Source organism: Fistularia commersonii, chromosome 31 (genome assembly GCF_037954325.1).
Source record: "Fistularia commersonii isolate RoL2024-O1a breed Wild chromosome 31, RoL_Fcom_v1.0, whole genome shotgun sequence".
NCBI lineage: Eukaryota > Metazoa > Chordata > Actinopteri > Syngnathiformes > Fistulariidae > Fistularia > Fistularia commersonii.
Window position 1 is genome coordinate 1,678,734 of NC_141314.1, and position 15,938 is coordinate 1,694,671.

The 15,938-nt window shown below is 41.9% G+C and overlaps 1 protein-coding gene across 1 annotated transcript in view; it reads left to right on the forward strand.

Annotated features, from left to right (window-relative positions):
- slbp (stem-loop histone mRNA binding protein) overlaps positions 1–9,374 on the forward strand; it is a 9,802-nt gene extending 428 nt beyond the window's left edge. Inside the window, exons 2-9 of the mRNA XM_086178579.1 lie at positions 414–476; positions 1,539–1,658; positions 5,227–5,340; positions 6,792–6,863; positions 6,952–7,074; positions 7,371–7,526; positions 7,702–7,801; positions 8,813–9,374. Coding sequence (XP_086034705.1) covers positions 418–476; positions 1,539–1,658; positions 5,227–5,340; positions 6,792–6,863; positions 6,952–7,074; positions 7,371–7,526; positions 7,702–7,801; positions 8,813–8,884 — 816 coding nt within the window. The 5' untranslated portion in view covers positions 414–417 and the 3' untranslated portion in view covers positions 8,885–9,374. The remainder of the gene's footprint in view (positions 1–413; positions 477–1,538; positions 1,659–5,226; positions 5,341–6,791; positions 6,864–6,951; positions 7,075–7,370; positions 7,527–7,701; positions 7,802–8,812) is intronic.
- Positions 9,375–15,938: the final 6,564 nt, after the last annotated feature.

Genomic DNA, 15,938 nt, shown 5'->3' on the forward strand with positions numbered 1-15,938 from the left:
TGGAAATGTCCTCGTAGTAATAAAATGAGGACAGCAGAATGCTCACATTCACATAGTTTTGTTCTCATAATAATATCATTTCAAACAAATTCGAATTTTAAAAGCAACATTCCATCCAATAACGAATATAAGGGTTCATAATTACCATTGGTTGTTGTTTTTAACCTAATAAATCAATACATATTCTGCTAAATGACTAGCTTGCATTTCATTTATTTAGCGCAAATCAAGAAACCATGAAGCCCCGCCCTTTCCGATCACATGACCCGTTGGCTCGTCTGTCCGCGCGTATTTGCTCGTTGGCGGTTGTCTCTTTTAGCGCTAACCTGCCCTGAGCACTCGTCGTCTACTTTCCCAATAATTCAATACGTTTTTTTTATCTTTCGCTTTTCTGCTTTATTTTAACTTATAAGTAAAATGTCGGATTGGGTGAGAAGCAGTCAGCACGGTTCTCACAGCAGCGCCCGTGAAAACAGGTAGGAGACGGAGTTTGCTTCAACTAACAAAACTACAATGTAACATTACAACAGCGAACCTTCGCTGTTACCTTTAATCACTTGTTGCAATTTATTGATGATGTTCTCATCGTAGGGTGCTGTCTTCTTTTTACTACTAGCTAGTTCTACGCCCCTGCTAATAATTTACTACTTATTAGCATTTACTAACATTGTAAGTTCATTCAAGTAATTTTACATGAAAATGCGTTAGCTTGTAGGACTACATACTATTTACTTGGGTGGTAGCTTAACTGCACCGGAGGTGCGTCGGAAACGGTTTCCCCCTTTCTCTGTGGTTCACCTCGGCATCAAAGAGCCTTACAGCATTTTTTCATGATTTGGGTTCGGATTTCGGTTCGTCTTGTTTTTTGACTTTTCTTTGGGAGTTGTGCGCAACGCCTACCCGCGTTATTGTCGATGTACCTAGCACCAGATAGAGAAAGGCGGTAAACAGCGGTTTATTGTTTTAGACCTTACTAGCTTACCGGCTATCAAGTGACTATTATAGCAGCATTTAAACCACACACAGCTCTAAGTTTGTAGAAGGCGTAAGTTTACCCACTTGTTTATATAGGTGAAGGTCATTTTACGAAATTTGCATGATTCTTTGTGATAACTAAAGCTGGTGTGGGGGTAGGGCAACAGACGCTATAGGAGAATCAGAAGTAGGAAGTTAATGGCGGGTAAAGTTTCAATAGAATTATTATTTTTTGGTTCTTCAAACGACGGCCACATCGTAAAAACCCGGTTAAAGTATGCTTACGATTTTCTATACTTTCATGTGATGCGACGTAAATAAGGTATATTCCACAGCGGTAATATGTGCCTGGAAATGCTGCCATTTATATTGATGTTACACAGAGATTTAGGTTATTTGCTTTTATTATACCCAACCCCCTCCTCTGTTAACAATGTAAAACCATGAGTTGCAAATCCAATTTTTTAACGGAATCAAACATTTCAAACAGATCATGATAAAAGTTATCGCCATCACAGCGCTGATATCCTCTTCTGAAAAGAACTGTTGTATTTTATTTTCAGTAGGAGCCACAGCCACTCCCGGTGGTCCCACTGCAGGAAACGGGGCCTAGATGGGAGCTTGCGGTCCAGCACACGCGGGGGAGAGGAACAGAACAGTCACGGTGAAAACAGGAACGCCAGGTGAGAACTGATGTACAGCACACTTGTTCTGGCATGCTTTTTTGGTCTGATACTTCATTAACATGCTGTCAAACAAGCTGGATATTCCCACTTGTTTGGCAAGACTTTTTTAGATGGTGGTCAGAAACGGTATGTGGATAGAAGAATTTACAATGGTACTTTGGTTTACCAGTTTAATTAATTCCTACTTTAGTGAAAACTTTTCCCTTGAAGCAATGAAAAATCAATGTGTCCATTGCCAAGCTATTAGTAGATAGTTTTGAAGACCTTTTAAGCTCAGTGTTCCTGGATGTCCTGGAAAACTTGCAAAATGATTGACCCAATTTTCCAGTCCTGTAAAACATGGAAATGAGGGGAAGGGGTCAGTTCCCTTCGAATAGCTTTAGTTGTCCGGGAACCTCTACCCTCGGCTTTTCTCTGCCTTGTAAGAGAATGCAAAGCGATTAAAAGTGTTTTAGTGTACATGTCTCTTCTCACATGGTTGGCACAGCACATCATGTGATGTTATCAGCCTATCAGATTTGCATGTTCCTGTGCCCTGTAAGCTGAAAAATGCCTTGATTCCAGCTGGGCGACGGCAGCTTTGAGGTAACTATGGTAAACAGGAAGGCTTAAATAAGCAGCGTTTGACTCAACATTTCATACTTGTTCCATGCTCTGACAACAGAAAGAGAAAATCAGGGAATGATAACAATTATATTAAGAATTCTGCTGTGTTAAATTATTTCATATATGCACAGAGAGAGAGAATGCATTTTTAAGGTGGCTCCTTTCTTATTGAAGTTCTTTCACATCTGACTCATGCAAACAGACCACAGGGAAAACTAGCATATTTGAAGTGACAACCACTGGTAGTTTTACTACTACTGTTAGCATCAAATGAATCGCATTATTAATGGATAATTTGCATAACAATGACAAACTGGTCATTTTTTAAAATTTTGTAGCTTTTTAATGATGGAAAATGCAATTCAAGATGTTTGACAGGTTGATTAAACAACACAAGAAATAAAGTAAAATGTATTTGGTAACCAATGCATGCTGAGTAATACATTATGTATGATTATTACATAGCCATTGACTGAACAACTTTTAAATCAGACCACTAAAGAGGAAGAGGAAAATAAGCATGGGAGCAATCTAAGATGCAAAGTAAACTGCATGGCCCAACTTTATAAAAAGGACACTACTGCAGTGCATGGTGAAGCAGGAGTATCTGATGCCATCATTCGTCTGTCATACTATAGCACCTGGAAATGTCAACCCCTGTCAGAATAGTCCACATGGCTCCTTTGAAATACTGTGCTTTGTATTCAAGAACATCAGCTCCCTTTATCACTTCTTTGTTTGATAGGATGGCACAGCTTACTTGTCAATCTCTTCATGGCAACAAGATTTGAATTTCCTCCCGTTTTTCAAAGGAGGAGCTTCAAGTCCAGTTGCCACAAAAAGATTTCAACAAGAATTAGCCGACTGGAAGACTGAGAACCTCCATAGACATTGTTAATCAACAAAAATTTTGTTCCTTTATCAAGCCATTTTTTTTTTCTATTTGGAAACTTTGCATGCGATTTTCATTCAGGATTATAATTAGATCCAAAGAGGCTTCTCCTTCATTACTTTTAGTGAATGTAGCCTTGGCCAGGTAGAGGTGATGTCATCAGGCGGTATCAACAGGGAAGAGCCATCCTTTCCATCTTAGTATTTTGCGCCCTTTCTCTCAAATGCCTGCGGAGGGTTGTGAAACCCTCTTCGGACCCTCACAGCTCTTCCCATGGGACTTTAAGTTCAATGAGGACGATCTTCTTTACCTCTTCAGACCACCAGGCCCCTGGGGGAATTGCAGTCTTCCCCCAAGTCTGCCTTCATTTCCCATGATTCAGCTTTTTGCAGCAGATGACTTCTTGTTCTTTCTCTGGTCGGTGGTTTTTGTCCCTCTCTCACAAACCTGATTGATAGTATTGCTCTCCCATTTGGTTGGCGTTTCTTGCGTCTCTCGTGCGCCAGGGTGTTAGTATATGAGCGCCACCTGTATCTTCCTTGGGCAAGTGCTGTTTAACACAGTGTGCCATGGTACACCTCTCTTCACAGAGCTTGCACGATGGGTCCTCCCTCATGCCCCCACTTGTACAAGTTTTTCAGAGTCGGGAGTGTATCATACACTGACCTTAGCTGGAATGAGATGTGGAAAGGCTCCAGTCTCTGTTGATCTCCCCATACGATTATCCTCTTGGGTACCTATTTGGTACATGCTATCGGGGACGCTAGCTCCCTGACTTCTTATTTCATTGTGACTACATTTTTACATCACATTACAGTCATTTGGCAGACGCTTTTAACCAAAGCGACTTACAGAGGAGATACCGGGGATTGAACCCAGGACTTCCTACATGCAAAGCATGTGCCACATAAATGAGATGATGAGATGGGAACAACTTTATTAATCCCGAAGGAAATTGTTGTAATACTTTACTATACTTTTAAATACTTTACTACCTTAAATTCCTCCACCATGGATGAAAGAGGGAGTTGGAGCTGCCCTCATCTTATGTAGAGGCCTACCGAAGTGAAGCTTGGAAGGATCCCAGCCACCTTTGAATGTACTTGTTGATCTCCCTTTCCACCCCTTCAACACTTGTCGAAGGAACTTCATACTCTGTTAACAGCCATATGAGCCTTGGCAGAAATCCATGCCATGCTTTGAACCCTGATTTTTCGATCCTCTTCAGTCACTCCTCTGCCTGCAATTCTGTGCTGCTGATCTTCCTGGTCAGTAAGTGAGTGAACCAGTTCCCAAGGCACTTGATTAGATTTTCCTTTACTGATTGAATCACTTTAAGAGTAAGCCACTCGTAAACCAAGGTACCATTGTATAATACAGGTCAGCATTTTTATTCTATCCCTTGCAATTCTATGACACATGCACATTCCCTTTTGTGGTAGGTTTCATTTTTGTTTCCAATCCCTGTCCTGCTGTATTGCAAGGCCATCAACAATGGCAACAAGTTTGGGTGTCAAAAAACATTCTTAAATCACTCAATTTGGGTGATTAAGTCTGTACTGTGTTCAAATAAATGGCCACAAAAGTGGTTGATCAAATGAGGTCTATTACACATAAACCAGGGAAGGGAAATATTACATATATTTTGTCAGGTCTGTGTTGTGAAGCCATTGACATACTGCTTGAATTGACTGACTTAATTTATAGCAATACATTTATGAATTGATCACTCATGAGACAGATCACTGACTACAACAAAACTAAAATTAAAACCATACCTGGCAAATTAGATTAAACACTAAGGTTAACTAAATGTGATCATAACTAATTGGTAAACTTGACATGGGAGATTGAATTCAGAAAAAAAAGTTTCAGCATCCTGTAAATGCCTTGGATGTCTGTGCATGCAGTTCAGTGACCGTGATAGCAACAGACGGTGAGCTACCTGAGGGAAGTCCGAGCATGACAATCTTCATCCGATACGACAACATTTCCCAAGTTATCACAGGCTGTATTTGTTTGTTTATCCATGTGGATAACATAGTGAACTGTTTCCTTTCTCTCTAGCTTCACCACCCCTGAGAGCAATGGGCCAGTGTCGCGCTGTGGGCGGCAGGCTGACTGGGGCAGCCAGGTGGAGGAGGATGAGATGAGGAGGGATGTCCACAGAGACATGCAGCGGTAACACAACCCTGATTTTGTCTGATTCTGAAATGGAAAATATAAGCTTCAGCTGAACAAAATACTGTTTAATCAAAAAAAGGGCCTTGTGTATTAAACACAAAATTATTAGTAAATGTCACAATGTCTTAGATTTTGAATTTCATGTTGCCAGTTTGTCACTGTATTAATTGTATAACACAATAGCAATTGTTGTATTAATGTGTTTCATTGAGTTTCGAGCAATGTAGGAGCCATGGCCATCCTTGTGAGTTGTGCAAATCTAACTGTGTTATTATTATACTTGTGAAATATTTCCGAATTGAATCAAAGTAATACAGCAGACTTCGTGATATTGGCCATTACTGTCCTGATCATTTGTATAGTAATGAAACCTTTGATTTACAGAACATCTAAACAGCACGTGACGCATTTTTTCTAAGTTCTCTCTCAGTTGAAGCTTTGGAGTCCCAGTTGTTATCACCCAAGGCCTTGGCCAAGTCAGAAGTCTAAAACTCTGTTATGAGTCCTAACATGTTTATATCGCATTATGGCAATATCACCGCAATGTCTTAAAACCAAAGATTTCAGTTGAGCTTCTTTTTATATTACTGACTATTGCTTTTTGTCAGCAGTAGTTTCAGCTACCGCCAGTTGTGTGATTTTCCAGATTTAAGGCCCAGATATTACTATTGTCATGACTGAAGCAGTTTTTGTAACTTCTTTTTGAAATGTGTATTTAATACAAAATATAAAGTATATAATGGTGATCGGGGAATTGAGAATACGACTAACGACTAGTCGACAAACAGTTGACCATTAAATCCATTAAATTAGTCTACAACTAACAGCAGTGTTCATGACCAGTTGTTTGTAACGTCATTGGGTTTATCCCTCAGCATTGGCCATACTTAATGATGTTTCACTGTTGCCAAATAAAGCAAGTCAGAGTGAGACATCCCACTCCTCCTGAATCTTCGAAAGCTGGCAACACATACAAACTGGTAACCTGGAAACAGAAGGAAGCTGCAGTCTGTGGAGGCGGAAGGAGGGATCAGAATACAAAAACAAATGCTCCAAAGTTTGGGATCGAGCAAGACATATTACCCCAGATTCCAGCTCTCTAGTATTTAGTCATTTGTATAAGAAACCTTATTAGGCACTGTAGGTCCATGCTCTAACTGAACATTTTTTTAAGGGTAAGAAAAGCAATTTATTGTCACTTGCACTATTTGAAATTTTGTAACTATTGAAACAAACTTTTCTGAAAAGTCAGGGAAAGAAAAGTATTTTATTGCTGAAATTGTTATAAATAAGGAACATGTTCTCTTTTTTGTACAGTTCATAATCCTACTAGTCGACTATTAAATAGTCATTAGTTGCAGCCCAAGTGTTATGTCAGAGCTAACTATTAATGTTTTGATTGCCTGCTTTTTCCAAATATTGCCCTGACCTGCTGCGTTTCTGTTTAGTTACAGGAGGAGGATACTGGGGTCAGAGGTCGCGCAGCGAGAGAGGAGAGCTTCATCCGGCTCTTCCAGCAGGTATCTTGTGTTGAGTTCCCCTATGCTGCGTCTCTGAACATCACCCTATCCCATCATGGTCAAGCGTTAACTGGCCTGTCTGCCATAGCTGCGACTCCAGGGAGGGTGACAACATAGAGACCGATGAAGCTGTGTTGCTACGGCGACAGAAGCAGATCAACTATGGCAAGAACACGCTGGCATACGACCGATACATCAAGGAAGTTCCAAAGTAGGTGTTGTTCTTCTGCTTTCAGCTACTTGTTGGACAGATTTAAGGACAGTTGCTGTCATGCCGCCAAATATCACTCTGTATCTGTGTGAACTTTATACTTCATACCTCGTAGTTCAATGTTAACTGTATAATGTAACTGCACTTTAGTGCCGATTTGCACGCTATTATTATTATCATTATTCTTTCTTAACATCATGTCACCATTGGATTGTGAGAATCCTTTTCCCGATTCCTCTGTATGTCTAGTACATGTGGAATAATTGACTTTGATATGTCGTCTTTTTTTTCCCCAGACACATGCGTCAGCCTGGTGTTCACCCAAAGACCCCCAACAAGTTCAGAAAATACAGTCGTCGCTCGTGGGACCAGCAGATCAAATTGTGGAAGGTGAAGCTGCACGCCTGGGATCCACCGACGGAGGGCAGCACGGAAAACGCTGTCGATGATGTGTAAGGGAATATCGTGTCTTCAACAAATTAGAGTGGTTTTAAGCCCACGGTGGGGGTGGGGTTCGAATCAAGTTCATGAATTCCATAAATGGCCTGAAATTATGAACCATCTGTATACAAACACATCCCTGTGCAATCATCAGTCGAAAACACTGGCATTCCTCTACTCCTGCAGCGAGGAGCTGGGTCTGGACGATGTGATGGACATCGAGCTGGACTTCCCCACCCTCACGGGCAGCCAGAGCGCCATAGCCCCGCACTTCCCATCGCCGGAGGTGAGTTCTTTTACACATCCTGCTTTCATACCTTGCAAGTGCTGGGAAAAACAACAAATAACATTAAGACTAATATTTTATAGGTTCAGTGTTACTGTCATAGCGTCAAATACTACCTGCAACCCACAGGAGAAGTATAACCAGCCAATGACTTAATGAAAGATTGTTTGTCATCAGCCGATGGGCCAAACTTTAAATCTTTCATCCTGTGGATCATGTTAATGAATGATAACAGTAATTGTGAATTCACTCATTTGGCAGAAACTCCTGTTATGTTTTGGAAGATAATGTAAACGGGGAAAATGTAAATTTTAAATGTTTTAGGTTGGGGAGATAAATTACTTCTTTTTTTTTTATCAATTTCATTCATATAACCATGCATCTTAAATACCTAAATGACTGAAATATATGTTGTTGCGGAAAAGGCTTAATTTCAGTATGGTGTGTTTGATACTTTTCCATGTCATCCAATACAAATTTCACATTCTTTACCAAAAAATAGTCGTGCATTAAAAAAGAAAAGGAATGTCATTTTAACAGAAATTACTAAAATATATCATGATACTATATAAGAATAAGAATAAAAACAACTTTATTAATCCCGAAGGAAATTGCAGTGCCAGAGTTACAGAAAATATAACAGTAATAAATAATAAAAGAAAGGCAGAATTAGAAATAAAAATAAACTATAAACTATAAAGTGTCTCAGTGAAACTATAAAGTGTCTTAGTAAGCAGTGATAAAACTAGAAGTGTCTTAGTAACAAGTGAGGTAAGGAGTGCACAATAGTATGATAGAAGGGAACATTGTAGTGTAGCTGTTATGAGATGAGATGAAATATTGCACAGTTTCTGAATATTGCACAGAAATGAGATATAATGGAAGTTAAATGGTAGATGTTGCTATTCAGCTATTGGAGTATTGCAGGCGATGTGTATACTGTATAGGTCAGAAAATAGTGCATATAAAACTATCAGGGTTAAGCTTCACAATCTGTTCTCTTCTGCTCAGAACGAAGAATGTATGGGGACTCCAGTCAAAGTCCAGAAGACAGAATCCACAGTGGGGCCTGACATGGCATAGGGTTCCTCTTCCAAGAAAACACACACACAAACACAGAAATTCAAAAACAATCTGCATGTCAGAAGGCTGTTCCAGGGGCCAGACCCACTAGAAACATGTTATTTCAACATTTGAATATATTCTTCCCATCTCAGTGCTCCTGTTACCCATCTGCTCAGGGAGCTTCTTCATGACTCGGTATATCGAAAAAACAATTTTAGGTGTCAGTAAAAGCACTTGAAGCCCAGGTTCAGAGAACACCTGGGGTGGGCAGTGCAATGGGTAACCCTTCGAATCAGAACCCCAGAGCATCTCCTCGCGAAGTAGAAAAGCAAGCCAAAGTGGATTCTGTATCACGAATACATCTTAAGAAAAGGCTTGGCTGACATTTGTTTTTTACATGACTTGGATTTCTTTTTGTTTGTTTAAAATGATTCCATTGCTCTTTTCCTAATGTTGTTTGCTTTGTGGTGAACAGTTTGAAATAAAAAAAATACAAAACAATAAGAAACCTGCTCTCCTATGTCAGGATCTTCCGCCCCAGCTTCCTCACTGACTGATCACGTTAGCTCAACCTACATGGTTTTCGCCTTGTATCTTTTATCCTGTCATCGTGATGAAGTCAGCTAACATTGAAGCATGGAGACATTAACGGCTCAAATCGCTGGCAGCGCATGATCAAATATGTAAAGTATCACCAGAATCAGAAAAATTGTTGTCAACATTTGGTCTGTGACACATGGTCTGGCAATATACAGGTCCTTCGCAAAAAATAGCATATGGTGATAAAGTTCATTCTTTTCCATAATGTAATGATAAAAATTAAACTTTCATATATTTTAGATTCATTGCACACCAACTGAAATATTTCAGGTCTTTTATTATTTTGGTACTGATGATTTTGGCATACAGCTCGTGAAAAACCCAAATTCCTATCTCAAAAAAATTAGCATATCATGAAAAGGTATTCCAAACGAGCTATTTACCTAATCATCTGAATCAATGAATTAACTCTCAACACCTGCGAAAGATTTCTGAGGCTTTTAAAAACTCCCAGCCTGGTTCATTACTCAAAACCGCAATCATGGGTAAGACTGGCGACCTGACTGCTGTCCAGAAGGCCATCATTGACACCCTCAAGCAAGAGGATAAGACAGAAAGAAATCTCTGATTGAATAGGCTGTTCCCAGAGAGCTGTTTCAAGGCACCTCAGTGGGAGGTCTGTGGGAAGGTAAAAGTGTGGCAGAAAACGCTGTACAACCAGAAGAGGTGACCGGACCCTGAGGAAGACTGGAGAAGGGCCGACTCCAGACCCTGGGGGAACTGTGGAAGCAGTGGACTGAATCAAGTAGAAACATCCAGCGCCACTGTGCACAGGCGTGTGCAGGAAATGGGCTACGGGTGCCACATTCCCCAGGTCAAGCCACTTTATAACCAGAAACAGTGGCAGAAGTGCCTGACCTGGGCGACAGAGAACTGGACTGGACTGATTGTCAGTGGTCCAAAGTACTTTTTCGGATGAAAGCAAATTTTGCATGTCATTCGGAAATTAAGGTGCCAGAGTCTAGAGGAAGATTGGTGAGAAGGAAATGCCAAAATGCCTGAAGTCCAGTGCCAGGTACCCACAGTCAGTGATGCTTATATGAAAGTTTAATTTTCATCATTACATTATGGAAAATAATGACCTTTACCACATTATGCTATTTTTTTGAGAATGACCTGTATATATATTGTTTGCAGGATATCCTTGTGTGTGTGTGTGTGTGTGTGTGTGTGTGTGTGTGTGTGTGTGTGTGTGTGTGTGTGTATATATATACATATATGTATATATATATACATACATATATGTATATATGCCCATATACACACATCTTCTTGTGGCTCTTCCCTTCAGGGGTTGCCACAGCAAATCCACTTTCTCCATCTAATCTTATTTTCTGTATTCTCCTCTCTCACACCAACTGCCTTCATATCCTCTCTCACTCCAATTCCAGCATCCCTCTACCGATATATTCACTATCCCTCTTTGTACATGACCGAAACACCTCAGTCTGGCTTCTCTGACCTTCTCTCCAAAACATCTAACATGTGCTCTTCCTCTGATAGACTCATTCCTGATCCTATCCATCCTGGTCACTCCCAAAGAGAACCTTAGCATCTTCATCTCTGTGACCTTTAGGTCTGCTTCCTGTGTTTTTGTCATTGTAACAGTTTGTAGGCCATACAGCATGACTGCTGTCACCACTGTTTTGTACAAGTTTCCTTTCATTCTGGCTAATTGTCTTCTATTGCATAGCACCTCTCCAACTGCTCCAACTTTCCTGAGCGAGTTTCCTCTCCTCTTTTCCACACTCTCCATTGCTCTAGACTGTTGACCCCAAGTACCTGAAATGCTCCAACTTCTTGATCTCCACTCCCTACAGCCTCACCGTTCCACCCGAGTTCCTCTCATGCACACACATATATTCTGTCTTGCTGTAGCACATACCTCTACCTCTCTAGAATTTCCTCTACCTGTTTTCTGCTCTCACTACAGATAACAATGTCACCTGCAAACATCATGGTCCAGATCCCTCATGGAGTTCCACCTCCACCTTGAACTTCACGGTTACTCCTACAGCACACTGTACCGCTGTCTCACAGCTAGGGTACATGTCCTGCACCAGTGTAACATACATCCTGCCAGTCCAGACTTCCTCATACAATACCAGAACTCCAAGGAAATACTGCATCTGCAGTACTCCAGGCTACATACCTAATATGTAGTACTTCATTCGAGGCATGAAGCCATACTGCTGTTCACAAATGCTGACTTCTGCTCTCAGTCTAGTTTCCACTACTCTTTCCCATAACTTCATTGTATGGCTCATCAACTTTATCTCTCTATAGTTGCCACAATTCTGCACATCCCCTTTATTCTTAAAAATAGGCACCATCACACTTTGTCTCCATTCTTCAGGCATCTTCTCACTCTCCAAGATCCTGTTGAATAACTGAGTCAGAAAATCTACCGCTGCCTCTCCTAGACACTTCCACACCTCCACTGGTATATCATCAGGACCAGCTGCTTTTCCACTCTTCATCCTCTTCAATGCCTTTCTCACTTCACTTTTAGTAATTTGTGCTACTTTGTGGTCTATAATAGTCATGTCTTCTACCCTTGCCTCTCTTTCATTTTCCACATTCATCAGCTCTTCAAAGTACTCTTTCCATCTTCCCATCAAATGTCAATACATTTCCCTCTCTATTCTTAATCACCCGGACCTGTTGTACATCCTTTCATCATTATCTCTCTGTATTGTCAACCTGTATAGTTCATTCTCACCCTCTTTACTATCCAACCGAGCATACAAGTCATCGTACGCCCTTTGTTTTGCCTTTGCTACCTTTAGCTTTACCTTTCGCCGCATCTCCCTGAACTCCTGTCTGTTCTCTTCAGTCCTCTCAGTATCCCACTTCTTCTTTGCTAATTGCTTTCTCTGTATATACTCCTGCACTTCCTCATTCCACCGCCAAGTCTCCTTATCTAGTTTCCTTCCAGATGACACACCAAGTACTCTTTTACCTGTCTCCCTGATAGCACTAGCTGTTGTTGTCCAATCATCTGGAAGCTCTCCCTGACCACCCAGAGCCGTTCTCAAGTCCTCCCTGAAAACTATACAACACTCCTCCCTTTTCAGGTTCAACAACTTTGTCCTCTGCTCTACCTTTGTCCTCTTGATCTTCCTTGTCACCAGAGTCATCCTACAAACTACCATCCTATGCTGTCTGGCAACACTCTCACCTACAACTACTTTGCAGTCACTGATCTCTTTCAGGTTACCTCGTCTATACAAGATGTAGTTGTTGGAGAGTAATTCTAATTCATGCTGGTCTGAGTTAAAGCCTGTAAAGAGGAGACTGAGGTTATCATAAGAAATAACACAGACAAGCGACTATTCTTTTGTGCTCTGCAGAGGGGGAGACTCAGCGCGCTCTTTTGAGGCAAGATCCAGAGAATCCCACCGTGTTCCTCCTTGCTCGGCTTTTTATTGTGTGAAAGTGTTTATTTACATAACAACATTCATTGGATAGTATAGTTCATGCATATGTTAAGTTGTCCAGGATGATATACAGGGGTGGACAGGTTTCTGTCCAGAAGTGTTTATCCTCGTTAGATTTACGTTTACGGGGGGTAGGTTCTTATCTAAAGATGTTTACGACCATTGGCAGCTTAAGGACAAAAGTCATTTGTGCTCTAGCATGTCTGGCTAACTTCAAGTGAGTAGTCGAAATAACATAGTTGTAGAAATAGAGAGAAAACTCTAACAGTAGTCTACCTATGTGCTCCTACCTCCGCTCTTATAAGTTACCCCATGTTCCTGTTTTTTCTGGAAAAAATGTTTCCTACAGCCACTTCCATCCTTTTTGCAAAATCTACCACCATCTGTCCCTCTGCATTCCTTTCCTGTATACCAAATCTGCCTATCACTTCTTCATTCCCTTTATTGCCTTCACCAGCATGTCCACTGAAGTCTGCACCAATTACCAATCTCTCATTTCTGAGGATATTCTGCATCACTTCATCCAACTCATTCCAGAACGTCTCCTTCTCTTCAAATTCACATCCCACCTGTGGGGAATAGCCACTAATAACATTGAGCATCACAACTTCAATTTCCAGTTTCAGACTCATAAGTCTATCTGACATTCTTTTCACCTCTAGGACGTTCCTTACAAACTCCTCCTTCAAGATAACTCCTACTCCATTTCTCTTCTTGTCAGTACCATAATAGTACAACTTAAAGCCTGCTTCTAGCCTTACTACCTTTCCACCTGGTCTCCTGGACACACAGTATATCCACCTTCCTTCTCTGCATCGTGTCGGCCAACTCTCTACCTTTTCCTGTCATAGTCCTGATATTCAAAGTCCCTACTCTCAGTCCCAGGCTCTTTCATTTCCGCCTTTCTCTTTGCTTCCGAAAACGTCCTCCTCCTCTTCTTCTTCTTCGACCCAATGTCGCCCAATTTCCACTGGTACCCTGTAGGTCATCGGTACCAATGGCGGTCATTGTTAACCCGGTCCTCAACCAATCCGGTATGGTTATTATGGTTGAATTGCATGTTTGGGTTTGGCAAAAGTTTTACACAGGATGCCCTTCCTGACAGAGCCCTCTGCATTTATGCGGGCTTGTGACTGGCTCAGGGAGACACTGCTCTGCGTCCCTCCAAGGCTGGTTGTGGGAGGCATGGGCCAGTGCCGCCCTGAGGCTGCATTATGTGTGTGCGTGTGCGTATGTGTGTGTGTGTGTGGTGAGATGATTCCCACAGATAAGAACAGCAGCACTTCACACCAGAAACAAAGTTGAAGATTAACAAGTCTCGCCTGCTTGTGGACTCTTCTGTATTCTCATCATGTACTGTATGTGGTGGCCCTTGTCAGGTGTAGAAGGAATGGAGAGGAATTTCAATAAGCCCCTTTGTAGATGGTTGGTAATTACACCCTTGAGGCTCTACATGAAGTCAGGCCAGCTCCAGATTCTCCTTTCATCAGTGTTGGAGGATTTCAAAGTCACCAAATGCAGACTCCCTGACATATGGACTCAAGACCAGTGCCAGGGAAGCAGGAGTCAGAACAGGATCTTGCCATAAGTAGGCCACCGGCAAGGCGGAGTGATCTCTCAGGACTAAGGACATCATTGGAAACCCTTGCATTGGAAGACTGGCTGGGAACAACACATTTCCAGCAGGTGGTCAAAGTCCATCCCTAAGGAGAGGAGAACCTTGGCAATTGAAGAAGTCTAAAACCTTGAACAAGAAGGGAGAAAAGCAAAATCCATCAAGCTCGTGGCTCAAGGAACCTGGACACGGTTCCTTGCATATCCATCACATGGAGTGAACTGTGGAGGCCGGAGCCCTTTGAAATAGCCTTTCTACTTTAAGCGGTGTATGACACTTTTTTGACCCCAGTCTGCTTGGGCAGGTTGGGAATGAGGGAGGACCCTCTCTACAGATTGTATGGCAGTAAAGGAAAATTGACGCATGTTCTGTCAGGGTGCAAGACCGCTTTGACACAGGGAGAGTCAAGTGGCACCATGACAAAGTGCTTGCAGACATCCTTGAGCAAGAGAGGAGGAAAAAGCAACCAGCCAAAACAAGACCACTGCTGAGCACTACTATCACTTTTGTGAAAAAAGGGCCAAACATCTGCTGTTCACATCGAAGCTAGGTAGAATCTCCTGCAGTCAGCCCAGAGATGGGAAATGGAGGTTGCCCTTGGGAGGAAACTCCAATTTCCAGAGGTGGCACTGTCCTCTATGCTAAGACATCACCTCACATTATGTGACCTCCAACAGGAAGAAGATCATCCTAGTTGAGGTGATGGTGCCACGGGAGGTGGCTGTGAGGAAGCTGCAGAGAGGAAAGTAGCCAAATACCAGCAGCTTGTTCAAGACTGTCTGGATGAGGGTCGGACAACATGGTTGATGACTGTTGAAAGTGCGATGTTGAGGATTCCCAGGATGTGTCTAGAATCTAGTGACAGAGGCCAAGAGGCCACTTGAGGAAATCAGCAGTTTGTTGGCTTGGAGAGGGTCTGAGAGAGCCTCCTGTGTGCTCTGGCATAAGAGAGAGTAGCTGGAAGTCTGAAGGAGAGCAGCAGTGACCTGGGTGGGCTACTGACCTGCCAACTGGAAGGTGTTATGGATGTGGGTCGAAACACCCAGAGAAGGTTGGGAACCAAATGATGACCTCTCTTCCAGATCAAGGCTTTGCCCATTAGAAATTGAGGTATGTTTGCATTCCAGATTTATTGTATGTATTAGAACTTGGCTTATGAACGCACCTAATCACTGCCAAATCGACCTCTGAACGTTTCAATCAAATTTTGAATCGAGCTGCGGACAAGCCTCGGTGCTAGACACACAAACAAATAAACTCACGGGCTCTCCACATTTTAGTGTAGAGGCAGTGGTGTGTGGTACTGTGTATTGTTCACACTTTCACTGTTGTGTTTTCAAGACAAATGGAATTGCCACGAAATTCAGGCCACATTTGATTTTGACCAAAAGTAGCCCTTGCTCAGATGTCACTAATC